At 41.9% G+C, this 20,564-nt stretch overlaps 1 protein-coding gene across 1 annotated transcript; it reads left to right on the top strand.

Moving 5' to 3' along the window:
- Window positions 1–6,564: 6,564 nt before the first annotated feature.
- FBXL15 (F-box and leucine rich repeat protein 15) lies at window positions 6,565–18,510 on the top strand. The gene is made up of 4 exons (XM_070751971.1): window positions 6,565–6,642; window positions 8,565–8,724; window positions 10,414–10,916; window positions 18,237–18,510. Exons 1-4 carry the CDS (start codon window positions 6,617–6,619, stop codon window positions 18,424–18,426), a joined length of 879 nt encoding a protein of 292 aa, XP_070608072.1. The 5' UTR covers window positions 6,565–6,616; the 3' UTR covers window positions 18,427–18,510.
- Window positions 18,511–20,564: the final 2,054 nt, after the last annotated feature.

Raw genomic sequence — 20,564 nt, 5'->3', positions numbered from 1 at the left:
GGGAAAGATCAGAAGCAACATGAGAAAATATTATTTTACTGAAAGAGTAGTAGATCCTTGGAACAAACTTCCAGCAGACGTGGTAGATAAATCCACAGTAACTGAATTTAAACATGCCTGGGATAAACATAGATCCATCCTAAGATAAAATACAGGAAATAGTATAAGGACAGACTAGATGGACCATGAGGTCCTTTTCTGCCGTCAGACTTCTATGTTTCTATATTATGCTTATCTATTCTGTATTCAGACCAGTTTCCTGGAATCATACACGATGCTGCCATGAAGTAATAAAAATCCTACAATCATATTTATTTATTTATTTATTAGATTTGTATGCTGCCCCTTTCGTAGACTCTATATATAATATATAGAATGTATAAAGTATATATTTATATACTTAAATATATAAGTTTATATATAATAATAAAATATATAAAGTGTGCAATAGGGTTGATATTCCTGGAGGCGTCTGTAAATATGGCAAATGATTTAGCTTTACTAGAAAAGTGGTCAAAGCAATGGAAACTGCAGTTTAATGTTTCCAAATGTAAAATAATGCATCCTAAGATAAAATACAGGAAATAGTATAAGGGCAGACTAGATGGACCATGAGGTCTTTTTCTGCCGTCAATCTTCTGTTTCTATGTTTCTAAATATATAAGGCAGAGAAAAGTATCAGACTTGGGGTTGTAACGTGGTGCTGAAGGAACAGCTCCTCTACTTTCTAATAGATGTGTGTTTAGAGGCAGGAACTACAAACGAGCAACTACAAAATAAGATGGACCATCTTCTATTGTACATGGCCCACAATAGGACATGTGAGATATCTTCAACTTCCCCCATTGCCACCTGTGCACATTTGCTTAGCTATTGAGGAATCATTAAGCTGCAGTAGATGTGTTAGATTTCAATTAGACTCATAGGACTTTTTAACTTGAACTGTGACTTCTTGGAATGAGATGAATGTGGAGGTAAAAGGTGCATGCAAAAATATTTTGAGTGGATTCGAATAATATTCATTCATTCACTCATTCACTCATTCACTCATTCATTCATTCATTCATTCATTCATTCATTGGATTTCTATACTGCCTCTCTCTGAAGACTCGGGGTAGTTCACTAGATATAATGAAAAACAATAAAATACAATGATAAATCCAATTTGTACTGCCCCCACCCTGGTCTTTCGAAAGAGTTTAAAAACTCATCTTTGCCACCAAACCTGGGGTTCGTTAGATCTTCCCCACTGACCAATGAATGCTTTAGTTTTACTGTTGAATGAATGATATTGATAGTTTTTTATTTAGAATTTTAAGATTGTTTTTTAATATATTAATTGGTTTTGTTATTATTGTTTCCTGTTTTTCTGTACATGCTGTGAGCCGCCCTGAATTCTTGGAGAGGGGCGGCATACAAATCCAATTAAATCTAAATCTAAATTAGCTAAATATCTAACCTAAAATCCCTAATATTTTATAAAAAAATCAATCGTACACACTTAGACCTGAGCCACTCATAACATTCATTGGTCAGGGGGCCTAAGATCTACCGTAATTGCCCCAAGCGTGGCAACACAAATGAGTCTTGAGACTCTCACGGAAGGCAAGGAGGGTGCGGGCAATGTGAATCTCCAGGGGAAGTTGATTCCAGAGGGCTGGGGCCACCACAGAGAAGCCTCTTCCCCTAGGCCCTGCCAGATGACATTGTCTGGTTGATGGGACCTGGAGAGGGCCAACTCTGTGTGACCTAACCAGTCACTGAGATTCGTATGAAAGAAGAGTGATCCCACAAGTAATCTGGCCCAATGTCATGTAGGACCTTAAAGGTCGTTACCAACACTTTGAATTATGTCTGGAAACCAATTGGCAACCAATGAAGTCCGTGGAGTGTTGGAGAAACATGGGCATGTCTAGGAAGGCCCTTGACCGCTCGCGTGGTTGCATTTTGCATCTCCGAACACTCTTCAAAGATTATTATTATGTCAATACAACACAGCAAATGAGATCACTATGCTGGATTTCGTATTTCATCCCAGTCGGGCGCTTCCCAAGCACCTAGGACTGCGTGGTGTAGCGGCGAATTATGTTTGCCGATCCCAGTAAAGCGGCCTTTTGCAATTGGCAGATGGAGATTTTGTCAATTCCGATGTTTTTCAAATGTCCACTGAGATCCTTTGGCACTGCGCCCAGCGTGCCAAGTACCACTGGGACCACTTTCATGGGCTTATGCCGGAGTCGTTGCAGCTCGATTTTTAGATCTTCGTATTTCACTAATTTCTCTAGCTGCTTCTCCTCAATTCTGCTGTCTCCTGGTACTGCGATGTCGATGATCCATACTTTCTTTTTCTCACGATCACAATGTCTGGTGTGTTATGCTTCAGAATTCGGTCAGTCGGAAGTCCCACAGTAGTTTTGCTTGCTCATTTTCAACCACTTTTTCGGGCTTATGATCCCACCAGTTCTTTGCCACTGGTAAATGGTAGTTCCGGCACAAGTTCCAGTGGATCATCTGTGCCACAGCATCATGTCTACGCTTGTAGTCAGTCTGTGCGATCTTTTTGCAGCAGCTGAGTATGTGATTGATTGTTTCATCTGTTTCTTTACAGAGTCTGCACTTTGGATCGTCTGTTGATTTTTCAATTCTAGCTTTGACAGCATTTGTTCTAATGGCCTGTTCTTGTGCCATATTATTATTATTATTATTATTATTATTATTATTATTATTATTATTATTATTAATTAGATTTGTATGCCGCCCCTCTCGGTAGCCCCCCATAGAGATGGGTAATGTGGGTAATATAGGTGAAAGAAAGAAACATGGCAACAATCAAAGGTCTCTTTTATCATCGAAATTTGCTAATCGGAATACAGTGTTCCCTCAATTTTTGCAGGGGATGCGTTCCAAGACCGCCCGCGAAAGTCGAATTTCCGCGAAGTAGAGATGCGGAAGTAAATACACTATTTTGGGCTATGAACAGTATCCCAAGCCTTCCCTTAACACTTTAAACCCCTAAATTACAATTTCCCCTTCCCTTAGCAACCATTTAGATTATTACTCACCAGGTTTATTTATTAAAGTTCATTAAAATATATATTTATTAAAGGCGGATGAAAGTTTGGCGATGACATATGACGTCATCGGGCGGGAAAAACTGTGGTATAGGGAAAAAAACCGTAAAGTATTTTTTAATTAATATTTTTGAAAAAACGTGGTATAGACTTTTCACGAAGTTCGAACCCGCGAAAATCGAGGGAACACTATATTATAAAATTTGGGGGAAGTTTTATGATTGGATAGAAAATTAAGAGATACATTATGTATGTATTAGTAATTGGTTAATTTTGGAAAAATTGAAACAAGAGAATTTGATTTAAGCTTTGCAAGCCAGATGGCAATGATGAGCAATGATGGCAGCACAATATAATGATATAACACAAAACTTACTTATTGTTTAGACTTAAACATATCGAACTTTATTTTACGATGTAGGTGATATATTATGAATAGTTTCTTTTATTAAAGATACATATATATAGAGAGAATTTTTAATTAGCTATATGATATAAGATTAAAATTTAGATAAAAGAGATTTTATTATTCTTTACATTGCGGTAACCTTTTGCAGTACGACGGTGAGGGAAAAATTTTAATTTAGATTTTTAAGAATTGCTAATAATGTATAAAATTAACAGAAAAATTTTACACTGGGAGAGATGAGACCCTCCATTGAGTGAGTAATGAGAAAAGTTTGTATAAAGATTGATTTTAAGCATTGTTGTTGTGTTTATAACTATATATTTTTTTATTTCATGGTGGAGAAATATAAAAAATCTTATACCGACAAAATTTGCTAATCAACTAAAGTTATACAAATATTTTATATGAAAGAAATCTATAAGCAAAACACATTTTCTTCCTACCTCTAGCAATTTTTCTTGAATCACCTGCAACATGTCCAGTGCAGAAGCTGCTAAGATTCAGATTGACAGAGTTGGAAGGGACCTCACAGGTCATCTAGTCCAACCCATTGCCAAAGCAGGAGAGTCTAGGTGTGCCTCTACCTAGTATTGAACTCAAAACTTCCTAATTGTGAGGCAAGAGCTCCCCCTCCAGGCCACAGCAGTTGTGGAATGTTTAAATATCATAGCTGGAGCAGTCAGATTGTGAAGTGAGTCAGAACACAAAGTTGTGGTTGATTAGTACCAGGGTGCTGGCTCCTCCATAAGGCAATCTGCATTGGGATCAGTTGCTATGGGTGCTTAGATGGATATTATGCAAAAATTAGCATAATAATTTTCTTCTATGTCTCCTGTGGGACGTCCACGCTCTGTGATTTACTTCACGATGTTCCCGTTTGCCTACTATCTAGTTTGCTGCATATACAGTGTTCCCTCAATTTTCGCGGGGGATGCGTTCCGAGACCGCTCGCGAAAGTCGAATTTCCGCGAAGTAGAGATGCGGAAGTAAATACACCATTTTTTGCTATGAACCGTGTCACAAGCCTTCCCTTAACACTTTAAACCCCTAAATTACCATTTCCCATTCCCTTAGCAACCATTTAGATTATTATTCACCATGTTTATTTATTAAAGTTTATTTAAAAAAATATTTATTACAGACGGACGAAAGTTTGGCGATGACACATGATGTCATCGGGTAGGAAAAACCGTGGTATAGGGGGGGAAACCGCAAAGTATTTTTTAATTAATATTTTTGAAAAACTGTGGTATAGGCTTTTTGCGAAGTTCGAACCCGCGAAAATCGAGGGAACACTGTATAGTTGTGAAATATATTTATTTATATAAAACTATAAATTTCTGTCAGCATCTCTGACTCCATTTGGACATAAGCTGACAGGTTATAGGCCCAGAAGGGCCCTGAGGCACCAGTAGTAAATTTCTCTGAGGTAAAAGTTTCTTCCTGAGCCTGAGGGAAGTTGAGGATGATTGGCCCATAAAAACAGCACAACACGCTCTGTTACACAAATGGGAGGAAGATTTCCTGTAGTTCATCTTTTTTTAAACATTTTTATTTTAAAAACACACACACAAAACAACACAGTTGGGATATCTACATCCCAGAAGCTCAGAGATATATACCTTTTTTGCATTGTTTTGTTAACGTTTTTGCTTGCATATTTTTGTTTACATTTCATAAAAAGAAACAAAGAAAAACCAAAATAAAAATTAAAAAAAAATCCATTATTAATCTTTTTAAGCCTTTTGTTTTACTTGTGGTCCATCTTAATCAGACAAATTATTGCTCATAATGTCTAAAGATGGAGACCTTTCTGCAGAGGGAGGATTTGTGAACAATTGTAAGCAATCCTTCTGCAGATCTCACTAAGAAGGGGCAAAGACAAAACGGAAAAGCACGAGCCACAGGGATGGGCTCCTATAGGTACCATCAGCTACACAGAACCCGTAGAAAAATTTTGGTCAAGTACCTCTTTCTTTCCTTCCTTCCTTCCCTCCCTTCCTCTTTCCTCCCTCCCTTCTTTCCTTTCTCCTTCCCTCCTTTCTTCTTTCCCTCCCTCCCTTCCTCTTTCCTTTCTTTCTTCCTTTTCCTTCATTTCCTCCCTTTCTTTCTTCCTTCCTTTTTTTCCTTCCTTCTTCTTTCACTTCCTTCCTCTTTCCTCCCTCCCTCCTTTCCTTTCTCCTTCCTTCTCCTTCCTCCTTTCCTTCCCTCCCTCCCTCCTTTCTTTCTTCCTTTTCCTTCATTTCCTCCCTTTCTTCCTTCCCTCCCTTCCTCTTTCCTTTCTTCCTTTCCTTTCCTTCCTTGCCTCCCTTTCTTTCCTTCCTCCTTCCTTCCTTCCTCCCTTCTCCTTCCTCCTTTCCTTCCTTCCCTTCCTTCCTCTTTCCTTTCTTTCTTCCTTTCCCTTCCTTTCCTCCCTTTCTTTCTTCCTTCCTTTTTCCTTCCTTCTTCTTTCACTTCCTTCCTCTTTCCTCCCTCCCTCCTTCCCTCCTTTCTACTTTCCCTCCCTCCCTTCCTCTTTCCTTTCTTTCTTCCTTTTCCTTCATTTCCTCCCTTTCTTTCTTCCTTTTTTTCCTTCCTTCTTCTTTCACTTCCTTCCTCTTTCCTCCCTCCCTCCTTTCCTTTCTCCTTCCTTCTCCTTCCTCCTTTCCTTCCTCCCTTCTCCTTCCCTTCCTTCCCTCCCTTTCTTCTTTCCCTCCCTTCCTCTTTCCTTCCTTCCTTTCCCTTCCTTCCTTGCCTCCCTTTCTTTCCTTCCTCCTTGCTTGCTTCTTTCCTCCCTCCCTCCTTTCCTTCCTTCCCACCCTCCTTTCTTCTTTCCCTCCCTCCCTTCCTCTTGCCTTTCTTTCTTTTCCTTCCTTTCCTTTCCTCCCTCCCTTCCTCCATTTTTTCCTTCCTTGCTTCTTTCCTCCTTTCCTCTCTCCCTCCTTCCTCCCCAGCCGGGCGTCCTCTTTCCAAGCCCAATCCGAGTTCTGGCCCATTCCGCAGCGTCTTTCCCTTCAGCCCCCACTTCTCCAGGAGCGCCTGGGCCTGCGCTCCCCACCGCTCCCCTTTCCCCTTCGCCCTCCCGGCTTCGGCTGGGCCCCGTTTCCGCCCTCGGCCTCCACGTAATTTCCGCGCCGGCGTCGGGCAGCGTCGGAGGATGGCAGCTCTTCCGAGCTCGCCGAGGTGGGCGAAGGGCGAGGCGGGGCAGGCCGGGCGGGGCCGCCGGGGTCGCTTTGCCGGCGCTCAGCGGGGCTTGGACTCGCGCTCTCGGCGGGTTTCTAGGCTCCTTTCCGCGGTCTTGCGCTGCCCGGCTGGGCGCCCCGGGACCGGCTCGCTTGCCTAGCGGCCCCCGCGGGCGAGGAGGGGGGGTTGAGTTGGGGTCCCCCTGGCGCCTCTCCTGCGCCGCCTGAGGGAAAAGGAGAGCGGCGAGGCTGCATTGTGGCCTTCCCGCCCTGCAGGCCTTCACGCTGAGGCACAAAAAAGGGGAAAGAAATGAGAGGTTTGCGGGGCGAAAAGATCCACAAAGGCTTTCCCGACCCTTCGAAAGCAGGCTAGGACGTACGCTCTGTCTATTTTATGTCTTTATTTTATTTATTTGTCTCGTCAAGTGCGTATTGGTGGTGTACAAATATCTATCTACTGTATTCTATATACAGTACATGATAACTAGTAAGAGAGAAACATTAGGACAGAGGTCAGAAGGCACTGAATAGGCTAGGAATAGAATAAAAGAAAGAAGAATAGGATAAAATAGAAAATAGAATATGGATTAGGAATAGCAATAGGAAAGAAAGAAGAATAGAATAATATAGAATATAGAATAATATATAGAATATACTCTAGAATAGAATATATACTATGCTATTCTATATATTCTATAGGGAATAGTATATAAAATATAGAGAATAGAAAATGGATTAGGAATAGGAAAGAGAAGAATAGAATAAAATATAATATAGAATATAGACTAGTATATAGAATAGAATATAGAGCAGAATATATACTATACTGTACTATCCTATATATTCTATATTCTACATAGAATAGTATATAGAATATAGAGAATAAAATAGAATGTGGATTAGGAATAGGAAAGAAAGAAGAATAGAATAAAATATAGAATATAGACTAATATATAGAATAGAATATATACTATATTATTCTCTATATTCTCTATAGAATATAGAGAATAAAATAGAATGTGGATTAGGAATAGGAAAGAAAGAAGAATAGAATAAAATATAGAATATAGACTAATATATAGAATAGAATATATACTATATTATTCTATATATTCTATATAGAATATAGAGAATAGAATAGAATGTGGATTAGGAATAGGAAAGAAAGAAGAATAGAATAAAATATAACATGATATAGAATAGTATATAAAATATAATATATACTATACTATTCTATATAGGAATGCCATCCCAAGACCTCGGAGAGCGGTGGCATAGAAATCCAATCAATCAATTAATCAATAAATATATTCTATATTCTATATAGAATAGTTTATAGAATATAGAAATAGAATAGAGAATAGAATAGAATATGAATAAGAAATAGGAATATAATAGAAGAATAAAATAGAATATAAAATAGAATAGAATACGGAATAGGAATAGAGAAGAAAGAAGAATAGAATAAAATAGAATATAGAATAGTATATAGAATAGAATATATACTGTACTATTCTATATATTCTACATATAGAGAACAGAATAGAATATGGATTAGGAATAGGAACAGAAAAGAAAGAAGAATAGAATAAAATAGTAAAATGGAATAGTATACAGAATATAAAATAGAATAGAATATATACTATATTATTCTATATATATTCTATATAGAATAGTATAGAGAATTGAACAGAATAGAATAGCAGGGTTGGAAGGGATCTTGGAGGTCATCTAGTCCAGGGATAGGCAAAGTTGGCTCTTCATGCTAGCTCAGGAATTCTGGGAGTTGAAGTCCACATGTCATAGAGGAGCCAACTTTGCATATCCCTTTTTCTAGTCTAATTTCTCCTTAGTTCTAAGTTGCCTAATATTAAAAACAGCTTTCTTGCTTGCTGTTTTTTTCCCTTTTTCTTTTTATTCCAGGAAACATTTACTGGATTTGCCTTGGGAAGACATCTTATTGCCTCATATTCTTTCACATCTCCCTCTAAGGCAGCTCTTGAGCCTGCAAAGAGTCAGCAAGTGTTTCCAGAATCTAATCCAGCTTTACCTTACTAACCTGCGCTGTTTTGATTCTAGTCAGGTATTAAAATTTTTTTAAAAGTTCTCTCGTTTACATTCTCTGTAGAGTGCGTAAGGTTAGAGGTCAAATTATAGCGAATGGTGGAAGGTCTTAAGCATGAAACGTATCAGGAAAGACTTCATGAACTCAATCTGTATAGTCTGGAGGACAGAAGGGAAAAGGGGGACATGATCGAGACATTTAAATACGTTAAAAGGTTAAAAGAAGGTTCAGGAGGGAAGTGGTTTTAATAGGAAAGTGAACACAAGAACAAGGGGACACAATCTGAAGTTAGTTGGGGGAAAGATCAAAAGCAATGTGAGAAAATATTATTTTACTGAAAGAGTAGTAGATCCTTGGAACAAACTTCCAGCAGACGTGGTTGATCAATCCACAGTCACTGAATATAAACATGCCTGGGATAAATATAGATCCATCCTAAGATAAAATATAGGAAATAGTATAAGGGCAGACTAGATGGGCCACGAGGACTTTTTCTGCCGTCAATCTTCTATGTTTCTATCAGCATACTGATGGTAACTCACCCCGTGCCCTTGGATGATCTCTCCCATCGGTTTCGTGTAGATATCAGATATTCCTTTCTTTTTCTTACCTTGTTATGCTAGGAGTGCAAAAGGCATATAAGCATAGTTAAGATATAACATCAAGAAAAATGTCCAACTGAAACAACGTGTAAAACCAGTAAATAACGACATGAATCATAATACCAAATTGAAACGATAAAATGTAAACATCGATCGACACAAATTTTGAACTACAAAGAAGCTGAATGAACAAACTCATAAATCACTGATAAATGATGGCACTAGCAACTACGTCAAATACATATGGGTAAAACGTCAGGAAAATCTATACCACCTATATGCTTAAACCACAGGCCGCAAAACAGAAGCCCCAGCTCCAACGCTGCCCCCCCCACACTCTTCTTACTACTCTTTTTTTACTTTATTTTTCTATTCGTCCTCTTGTATTTCTTTCCATTTTCTCTAAATCCCTTTCCCTTTCTCTCCCTCTCCTTCCCCATCACGCATGCTATATAAGTAAAGTATAATTGCTAGAATGTACATTATATATACAGTGATACCTCATCTTACAAACGCCTCGTCATACAAACTTTTCAAGATACAAACCCGGGGTTTAAGATTTTTTTGCCTCTTCTTACAAACTATTTTCACCTTACAAACCCCCCGCTGTTGCCGGGATGCCCCGCCTCCGGGCTTCCGTTGCCAGCGAAGCACCCATATTTGCGCTGCTAGGATTCCCCTGAGGCTTCCCTCCATGGGGAACCCCACCTCCGGACTTCCGTTGCCAGCGAAGCGCTCGTTTTTGTGATGCTGGGATTCCCCTGTAGCATTGCAAAAACACGGAAGTCTGGAGGTGGGGTTTCCCATGCAGGGGAGCCTCAGGGGAATCCCAGCAGCGCAAAAACAGGCGCTTCGGCTGGCAAAAGGGGTGAATTTTGGGCTTGCACGCATTAATCGCTTTTCCATTGATTCCTATGGGAAACATTGTTTCGTCTTACAAACTTTTCACCTTAAGAACCTTGTCCCGGAACCAATGAAGTTTGTAACACAAGGTATCACTGTATTCCCTTTACTTTTCTGTACCCTGCTTTTAATGTAATAACCAATAAACATTTTTTTTTTTTTAAAAGAAGATATAACGGTTTGTTTTCTTGCCTACAAATAGGTCGGGCCTCATATCCCCAAATCCGCTTTCTGTGACCTCTTAAAAGACAACAAAGGTCTGCAACAACTCGCCTTGCAAAGCTGCTCTGAGTGGTTGTCGGACAAGGAGCTGCTTCCGGTGCTCGGTCAAAACCACCAGCTGCAACAGGTCGAACTGAACGGCTGCCTGCAGCTCAGCCGCCATGCCCTGGTGGCCATCGCCTTGGGCTGCCCCAATTTGCGGCAGCTTTCTTTGGCCCACTGCGAGTGGGTGGATGGACTTTCCCTGCGCAGCCTCGCCGACCACTGCAAAGAGCTCGAATCGCTAGACCTGACCGCCTGCCGGCAGCTGAAGGACGAAGCCATCTCCTACCTGGCTCAAAAGTGCGGCCAGTTAAAATCCCTTTCGCTGGCGGTGAACACAAACGTTGGCGACGCGTCCGTGGAAGAAATCGCCAAAGCCTGTTCCGGTCTGGAGCATTTGGACCTCACAGGCTGCCTGCGAGTGAAGAACAGCTCCATTAGGTAATTTTGTGCATAAACAAAGTTAAAATATTGTTCCTTTTTTTTCCAGCGGTACATTTATGTTTCATCTTTTCTGGCAGGTAAGATTTGTCCTCTTAACAGGTAGGTTAAGCTGGTAGGTTGTTATGGCATCCTGGCTAAATGAAGAAAGAGAGTTGATCTTTTTACACCGCTCAAAGAAATAACATCCTAGACCTGAATGAATGAAATATTCCCATTGAATACAGTGGTGCCTCTACTTACAAACTTAATTCGTTCCGTGACCAGGTTCTTAAGTAGAAAAGTTTGTAAGAAGTGTTAGTACAGGAGTACATGTGTGTTAGGGTTTGCCACTATAAACTGCATATTGTAAACTGTACCAAACTTGTACTTATTATTATTTATTTATTTATTAATCAGATTTGTATGCCGCCCCTCTCCGCAGACTCGGGGCGGCTCACAGCAATAATAATACAATGTAAACAAATCTAATATTTAAGTACTTAAAGGGCTAATGTGCACTCAAAGAGTTAACTTGTACTTGAAGAGTTAATGTTCAAGGCTATGTCGTCATTGAAGCTATAAAAGATCTTGATTTTGCCCAGTCACTTCCTTGTTACTTTACTTTTGCCTAAGACGGGAGAGTCGTGTCTAAGCTCTGTGCTTGTATAAACTTCGTGCTTTATCTATATTATATTTAGCTTTGTGCTTGTTATCTATACAGTGTTCCCTCGATTTTCGCGGGGGATGCGTTCTGAGACCGCCTGTGAAAGTCGAATTTTCGCGAAGTAGAGATGCGGAAGTAAATACACCATTTTTGGCTATGGACAGTATCACAAGCCTTCCCTTAACACTTTAAACCCCTATACTGCAATTTCTCATTCCCTTAGCAACCATTTAGATTATTACATTTATTAAAGTTTATTTAAAAAAATATTTATTAAAGGTGGACGAAAGTTTGGCGATGACATATGACGTCATCGGGCGGGGAAAACCGTGGTATAGGGAAAAAACCCGCAAAGTATTTTTTAATTAATAATTTTGAAAAACCGTGGTATAGGCTTTTCGCGAAGTTCGAACCCGCGAAAATCGAGGGAACACTGTATTCTGTTTTGCTCTGTATTTGCTACGTGCATATTCTGAATTGTTTATATTTTGTTTATATGTAAATAATACTTATTTAACTAAATCTGTGTCTTGGCTTTATCACACATCCATGCTCTGTTAAAATTCTCTGCTTGGCATTGTCGAAGGCTTCATAGCATCGCTAACCGAGACAAGCCAACATTGGTTATGGGCCAACCGGTTATGGGTTGTCGAAGGTTTCATAGCATAGCTAGCCGAGACAAGCCAACATTGGTTATGGGCCAACCGGTTATGGGTTGTTGAAGGTTTCATAGCATAGCTAACCGAGACAAGCCAACATTGGTTGTGGGCCAACCGGTTATGGGTTGTCGAAGGTTTCATAGCATAGCTAACCGAGACAAGCCAACATTGGTTGTGGGCCAACCGGTTATGGGTTGTCGAAGGTTTCATAGCATGTGGCTAAAAACATTTCTGTTAGGACTTGCTATATGTGTAGACAAAAAGGTCATATCGCAAAGTTTTGTCAACAGAAGAAGAAATCTGGTGATGTTTTTGTGACTACCAAAAATGTACAAACCAGGAATGTAAAAGCGGGTTTGTGGGTTGTTGACAGTGGGGCAATGCATTGTTTACAAAACAATTTTTCCCATAGGAATCAATGTAAAAGCAAATAATGTGTGCGATTGGGGAAACCACGGGGAGGGTGGAGGCCCTGTTTCCTCCCAGGAGATTCCTAGAGAGACCCCATGGAGGCTTCTCCTTGCCTTTTCCGGCCCTGTTTCCTCCCAGGAGATTCCTAGAGAGGCCCCACGGAGGCTTCTCTCCACCTTTTCCGGCCCTGTTTCCTCCCAAGAGATTCCTAGAGAGGCCCCATGGAGGCTTCTCTCCACCTTTTCCGGCCCTGTTTCCTCCCAAGAGATTCCTAGAGAGGCCCCATGGAGGCTTCTCCCCACCTTTTCTGGCCCTGTTTCCTCCCAAGAGATTCCTAGAGAGGCCCCATGGAGGCTTCTCCCTGTCTTTTCCAGCCCTGTTTCCTCCCAGGAGATTCCTAGAGAGGCCCCACCTTTTCTGGCCCTGTTTCCTCCCGGGAGATTCCTAGAGAGGCCCCACGGAGGCTTCTCCCTGCCTTTTCTGGTTACAGTTTCGGAGACCCGGGTTTGTAAATAGAAAACGGTTCTTTGAGAAGAGGCAAAAAATATCTTGAACACCCAGTTCTTATCTAGAAAAGTTTGTAAGTAGAGGCGTTTGTAGGTAGAGGTACCATGTATTTTGTTCTGTACAAAGTTAAATATGCACAATAGCGTGTGAAATTGACTGTCAATCGGCGTTGCTTCCTAAAGTGGACAGTTTGATCTCACAGAAGTTTGATTTCCGTGGAGTTATATTGTGTTGTTTAAGTGTTCCCTTTATTTTTTTTGAGCAGTATAGTTTTAGGTTGTGATAGGTGGCCACTACAAGGAAGCAGTCTCTGAATATTTTTTTCATTGACATTTTTTTTATATATATAACATTTAAAATTCATGACATTTACATCACAATGTAACACAATGCAGACGAGTAACACAAAAAAAAGGGATAAAACGGTCTATTCGATATTTCACATTGGTTTTTTCCTCTCTTCTTTTCCCATTTATTCACTTTCCGGTACAGTGGAACCTCGACATACGAGCAGCTCTACTTACGAGCTACTCGAGATAAGAGCTGGGAGGGGAGCGACATTTTTGTTCGCCTCCCGAGCTCACATTCAGGATACGAGCGCCAAGGAGCTGTCTCGGCTTCAGGAGACAGCTCCTTGGCGCTCGTATCCCGCGTGTTTTAAAAGGTTGCAGCCGGCCTGGGGGGCTGGGGGGGGGTGCTGGCAAGCCCCCCAGGCCGGCTGCAACCTTTTAAAACACACGCGCCGCTTCGCAGCTGTCTCCTGAAGCCGGAACGCTAACTTCCGCGTTCGGCTTCAGAAGACAGCTGCAAAGCGGCGCGCGTGTTTTAAAACGTGGCAGCCGGCCTGGGGGGCTCGGGGGGAAGCCCCCGAGCCCCCCAGGCCGGCTGCAACCTTTTAAAACACGCGCGCCGCTTCGCAGCTGTCTCTGAACGCTAACTTCCGCGTTCGGCGGCAGCGGGTTTTTTTGTTGTTGCACGGATTAATTGACTTTACATTTTTTCCTATGGGAAACAATGTTTCGTCATACGAGCGTTCTGACTTACGAGCCTCCTTCCGGAACCAATTAGTCTCGTAAGTCGGGGTTGTACTGTATTTGTTTAAATTTCAATTTATTTAAATATTTCTCCTTCTTACTTTCTATCCCTTGATCTTGGTTCTCCTCTCTATCCAGTTATATAATTTATTCCAAGTTTCAAAGTAATCTGTCTCCACTTTATCCTTTCATTCTAATGTCCATTTCAGCGCAAGTTAAATTTGGTGGCCAGAATTTGGTTTAGGTGCCAATTTTTGGTATTAGACCACCCAAAATTGACATGTGGTGCTCACTTATTTTAACAGTAATGTTAATGGTTTAAAAAAATAAAAACAAGTCAAATATCAATGATATATTTGATTTCAATAATTATTGAAATCCAGAGTCAACAATAACACTATAACACTAATAATTATGATGGGTCAGTTCCGCTCTGATTACATTGATTTTCTGTTTTATTTTAAACTGATTATATTAATAAAAGTATATATTACAATAAATAAAACAGTTGGAGCATGTAAAGTTTAGATACAGGTACCCATGGCAAAAAAACAGCTTTTGTCATTTGATGAATGGAATAGAGCACAGTTTGTCCTAAAATATTTTTCTACATTAAAAGTTTGCACTCATTTTAACCAAACTTGAGGAATATACAGTGATACCTTGTCTTAGAAACCCCTCGTCATACAAACTTTTCGAGATACAAACCCGGGGTTTAAGATTTTTTTCCCTCTTCTTACAAACTATTTTCACCTTACAAACCCACCGCCGCCACTGGGATGCCCCGCCTCCGGACTTCCATTGCCACTGAAGCACCCGTTTTTGCGCTGCTGGGATTTCCCTGAGGCTCCCCTCCATGGGAAACCCCATCTTCGAGTCTTCGGAGAGGGGCGGCATACAAATCCAAATAATAAATAATAATAAACAAATAAATCTCCGGACTTCCATGTTTTTGTGATGCTGCAGGGGAATCCCAGCAGGAGAATCCCAGCAGTGCAAAAACGGGCGCTTCGCTGGCAACGGAATTTCGGAGGTGGGGTTTCCCAGCGAGGGGAGCCTCAGTGAAATCGTAGCATCGCAAAAACACAGAGGTCCGGAGGTGGGGTTTCCCATGGAGGGGAGCCTCAGGGGAATCCCAGCAGTGCAAAAACGGGCGCTTCAGCTGGCAAAAGGGGTGAATTTTGGGCTTGTACGCATTAATCGCTTTTCCATTGATTCCTATGGGAAACATTGTTTCGTCTTACAAACTTTTCACCTTAAGAACCTCGTCCCGGAACCAATTAAGTTTGTATGACAAGGTATCACTGTACCTTATTTCTATATCAAACATATGCCTAAAGGATATTTGCATACTGGAGAAAATAGTCTTAATTATTACAAAAATCAGATCAACGATAAGTAATTGACAAAAGCATATTTATATTAAGAATACTGATTAAAATCAAGTTTTCTATCAAATAAAAAAAATCTATACTTACGACATGACAGATTTTTAAAAGCCTACATTAAGAATAGTCCAAACTTTAGATGCGATAGGTATGCAGAATTAATATCCATAGGTTATTTAAATTCTGTGTCAGATTTGTTTTTTCCAGTATGAAGTTAATTTTGACATGGAGGCATCTTCCCACAAATTGATCTGTCCTCCTAAAGCAGTGATGGCGAACCTATGGCACGGGTGCCACAGGTGGCACATGGAGCCATATTTACTGGCACGCCAGCCGTTGCCTTAGCCAGCGTTCCCCGTAAGCTGCACCTGTGCGCGCCCCAAAATACCCCCATGCGCACCCTTTTCCACAGGCGCGCACTCTCCACCCCCCTGCTAGCCCGCGGGGGGGGGTCCGGGGGCGGGGAGGTGCCGGCAGTAGGAGGAAAGGGAGCCGCGGCCGCCCCTGCCTCCCCATGGTGCCTCCGGCCTCCTCGCGCCCCTGGCCTCTCGGCCCTGCCCCCCGCCCGCCCAATCCGCCCCCTCTCCTCCTCTACTGCCTCCTGCCTTGGGGCGCGGCTTCTCCCGTGGCGGTGGCGGCTGCGGCGGCTGCGACTCCTCCTCGGGACGAAAGCGCTCCCAGCCAGGGGGCTGCGAGAGAGGGCTTTCTCCGTGCGCTTTGGGAATGCCCGCCCCTCCCCTCTTGCAGCCCCTTTGCTGGGAGCGCTTTCGTCCCGGACTTTAAGCAAGGGGGCTGCAGTAGAGGCAGGGCAGCGTTCCCCAAGCGCTCGGAGAAAGCGCTCTCGCAGCCCCCTCACTGACAGAGAGAGAGAGGGGGAGAGAGAAAGTAAGTGAGAGAGAGAGAGAAAGGGGGGCGGAGAGATAGCAAGAGAGAAGAGAAAGAAAGCAAGAAATAGAAAGAAAGAGTGAGAGAAAGAAAGCAATAGAAAGAGAAAGAAAATGAGAGAGAGAGAGAGCAAGAGGGGGAAAGAGAAAGTGAGAAAAAGAGAGAGAGAGAAAGAGGGGGAGAGGGAAAGAGAGAGAAATGACTCTTGATTTAAAGCATATGGTAAAAAGCACCCAAATAATAACAGAAAAAAACCCTGCCCCCTTGTGTGTGTGTGTGTGTGTGTGTGTGAACTCTTGAACCATTTCCAATAGCTCACCTGTTATTGGAAATGGTTCAAGAGTTCACACACACACACGCACGCACAAACACACACACACGGGGGGAGGAGACAGGGATGGAAAAAGAGGAGAAGATAGTAATAATAGTAATAGATTTTGGTTTTGTTTTATTATTAATTTCTTTTAATAAAAAAAGGGAATTTTTTTCTTATTTATTTATTTATTTATGCATACATACATACATACATACATACATACATACATACATACATACATACAAAGGGACTGTCGCTCAGACACTATGCTTTTCCACCCACGCCGAAAAAAAATTAGAGGGAACATTGGCCCTAGCTCAGCTCCAACATGCACGTGTGTGCCAGCCAGTTGATTTTTCACTCCCACAGAGGCTAGGGAAGGGCATTTTTGGCTTTCAGAGAGCCTTGGGGGGATGGGGGAGGGCGTTTTTACCCTCCACTGTCTCCAGAGAAGCCTTTAAGCCTGGGGAGGGTGAAACACCCGCCTATTAGGGCCACCATAAGTTGGGAAACAGGCTGTTTCCGGCCTTCAGGGGACAGGGGAAGCTGTTTTTACCCTCCCTGGGCATTGGATTATGGGTGTGGGCACTCGCACAAGCGCAATAGTGAGTGCGCACGCTCTTTTGGTACCCAAGGGAAAAAAGGCTCGCCATCACTGTTATAGGCAAGTGATTCGATTTCATTGGCTCTCAATGTGTAATACCATTCATTTTCAAATAGAGGACCGTGACCCTGATGATGATGATGATGATGATGATTATTATTATTATTATTATTTAGATTTGTATGCCGCCCCTCTCCGAAGACTCGGGGCGGCTCACAACAGTAATACAAAAACAATATAACAGTGAGACAAATCTAATATTAAAATAAAACATAACTAAAACCCCAACAATTTAAAATCATACAACACATACATACCAAACATAAAATATAAAAGCCTGGGGGAGGATGTCTCAGTTCCCCCATGCCTGGCGATATAGGTGGGTCTTGAGTAATTTGCAAAAGATGAGGGTGGGGGCCGTTCTAATCTCTGGGGGGAGTTATTATTATTAATTAGATTTGTATGCTGCCCCTCTCCATAGACTCGGGGCGGCTCACAACAATAATAAGGCAATTTATAACAAATCTAATAATTAAAAGTCACTAAAAACCCCTTATTAATAAAAGAAAACACACACAAACACCATACATAAATTATATAGGTCTGGGGGAGATGTCTCAGTTCCCCCATGCCTGGCGGCAGAGGTGGGTTTTAAGGAGTTTACGAAAGACAAGGAGGGTGGGGGCTATTCTAATGTCCGGGGGGAGCTGGTTCCAGAGGGTCGGGGCCGCCACAGAGAAGGCTCTTCCCCTGGGTCCCGCCAGACGACATTGTTTAGTCGACGGGACCCGGAGAAGGCCGACTCTGTGGGACCTAACCAGTCGCTGGGATTCATGCGTCTGAGATACTTTGTGTGTTCTTTTTTGACAGGACCTTGGCGGAGTATTGCCCTAAACTTCGCGCCTTGAAGGTGAAACACTGTCATGATGTTGCAGAATCCAGCCTGAGCATATTGCGTAGCCGTGGAGTAGAATTGGATGTTGAGCCTCCTTTTCAACGGGCCCTAGTTCTCTTACAGGATGTAGTGGGCTTTGCCCCGTTTATTAATCTTCAGATCTAATGGAAAGAGGATACAGCGTTCCCTCGATTTCCGCGGGGGATGCGTTCCGAGACCGCCCGTGAAAGACGAATTTCCGCGAAGTAGAGATGCGGAAGTAAATACACTATTTTGGGCTATGAACAGTATCACAAGCCTTCCCGTAACACTTTAAACCCCTAAATTGCAATTTCCCATTCCCTTAGCAACCATTTAGATTATTACTCACCAGGTTTCTTTATTAAAGTTTATTTAAAAAAATATGTATTAAAGGTTGACGAAAGTTTGGCGATGACACATGACGTCATTGGGCAGGAAAAACCGTGGTATAGGGGAAAAAAATGCAAAGTATTTTTTCATTAATATTTCTGAAAAACCGTGGTATAGACCTTTCGCGAAGTTCGAACCCGCGAAAATCGAGGGAACACTACTGGGAATGGTCCCTGGGTAATCCCACAAAGTTTTAAAAATCTTAAGATTTCATCTTTTTTTTCATTATGACCTGAGCCTGTTTTGAGCCATTAATTCCACCTGTGGAAGTTTGTGTTGAAAAAACAAACAACGCATTTGCATGAAAAAGTTTAGTTTCCAGCTTTCGTTCATTGCTTCTCCCCATTAATTGCTCTATCTGTCTAAAACTTCCGATCGTGCAGAATGCGGCTGCGAGAGCAATCATGGGCTTCCCCAAATATGCCCATGTTACACCAACACTCCACAGTCTGCATTAGTTGCCGATCGGTTTCCGGTCACAATTCAAAGTGTTGGTTATGACCTATAAAGCCCTTCATGGCACCGGACCAGAATATCTCCGGGACCGTCTTCTGCCGCACGAATCCCAGCGACCAGTTAGGTCCCACAGAGTTGGCCTTCTCCGGGTCCCATCGACTAAACAATGTCGTCTGGCAGGACCCAGGGGAAGAGCCTTCTCTGTGGCGGCCCCGACTCTCTGGAACCAACTCCCCCCAGATATCAGAGTTTCCCCCACCCTCCTTGCCTTTCGCAAGCTCCTTAAAACCCACCTCTTTCGTCAGGCATGGGGGAATTAAAATTTTCACTTCCCCCTAGGCTTATAGAATTTATACATGGTATGTTTGTGTGTATGAGTGGTTCTTTAAATTGGGGATTTTTAGATTATTTTTAATATTAGATTTGTTTACATTGTCTTTTTTATTGTTGTTAGCCGCCCCGAGTCTTCGGAGAGGGGCGGCATACAAATCTAATAAATAAATAAATAAATATTATCAAAGATACTCTAGAGAGTGATTTGAGCCGTAAAGTGGCTCCGAGCGATGGCATCGTTGAATCGGTTTTCCGGTAACCGTTTTCATCAAATCAGTGTGGAAATACCGTGGGAAGATTAAAAAGCTCCTTAGAGGCCGAGAGATGGACCATTGTAGAATTTTTCTGTTGCTTTGAACTGAATACTTGAGAAATACCGCATTTATTTTGAGTTGCTATTGGGGTTCCCCCCCCCCCTCCGTTTTGTGGTTCTTTTTAGGGTTAATGGAAAGATACTTTTAAATCAAGTTTGAAGTTTTGGTGTGTATGTGTGGACGCAGCTATGCAGTTTTAGTAAAAAATTGAATTGTCTCTTGTCTTTTGAGATATTTATTTATTTATTTATTTATTTATTATTTAGATTTGTATGCCGCCCCTCTCCGCAGACTCTGGGCGGCTCACAACAAAGTGAAACAATTTACAACACATCTAAATTACAGTTTAAAAATATTTTTAAAAAACCCATTTTCTAAACAAACATACATACAGACATACCATTCATAAATTGTATATGCCCGGGGGAGATGTCTCAGTTCCCCCATGCCTGACGACAAAGGTGGGGGAGTTGGTTCCAGAGGGTCGGGGCCACCACAGAGAAGGCTCTTCCCCTGGGGCCCGCCAACCGACATTGTTTAGTTGACGGGACCTGGAGAAGGCCCACTCTGTGGGATATTTTGACTTTCCAGTCATATCCATACTCCTAATATTCCCTGGTGATCCAAGTATTAATCAGGCTCAATTTTGGTAGTGGAACTGTGCAGAACATTTCAAATGGAACTGCTCCACATTCAAGACACGTTGTTCCAACTATGAAGCAGCTTGTTTTGATTGAGAAGCACTTAATCTGAGTAATTTGGAAGTGTTTCAAGCTCAATATTTTATAA

The sequence above is a fragment of the Erythrolamprus reginae genome, chromosome 5 (genome assembly GCF_031021105.1).
Source record: "Erythrolamprus reginae isolate rEryReg1 chromosome 5, rEryReg1.hap1, whole genome shotgun sequence".
Classification (NCBI taxonomy): domain Eukaryota; kingdom Metazoa; phylum Chordata; class Lepidosauria; order Squamata; family Dipsadidae; genus Erythrolamprus; species Erythrolamprus reginae.
This window is presented reverse-complemented; position numbering and strand designations above follow the sequence as displayed.

Coding starts and splice junctions, on each gene's coding strand:
- FBXL15 (XM_070751971.1), top strand. CDS start 6,617: ATGGCAGCTCTTCCGAGCTCGCCGAG. Junction 6,643..8,564: donor GCTCTTCCGAGCTCGCCGAG/GTGGGCGAAGGG, acceptor TTTTTATTCCAG/GAAACATTTACTGGATTTGC. Junction 8,725..10,413: donor GCTGTTTTGATTCTAGTCAG/GTATTAAAATTT, acceptor GCCTACAAATAG/GTCGGGCCTCATATCCCCAA.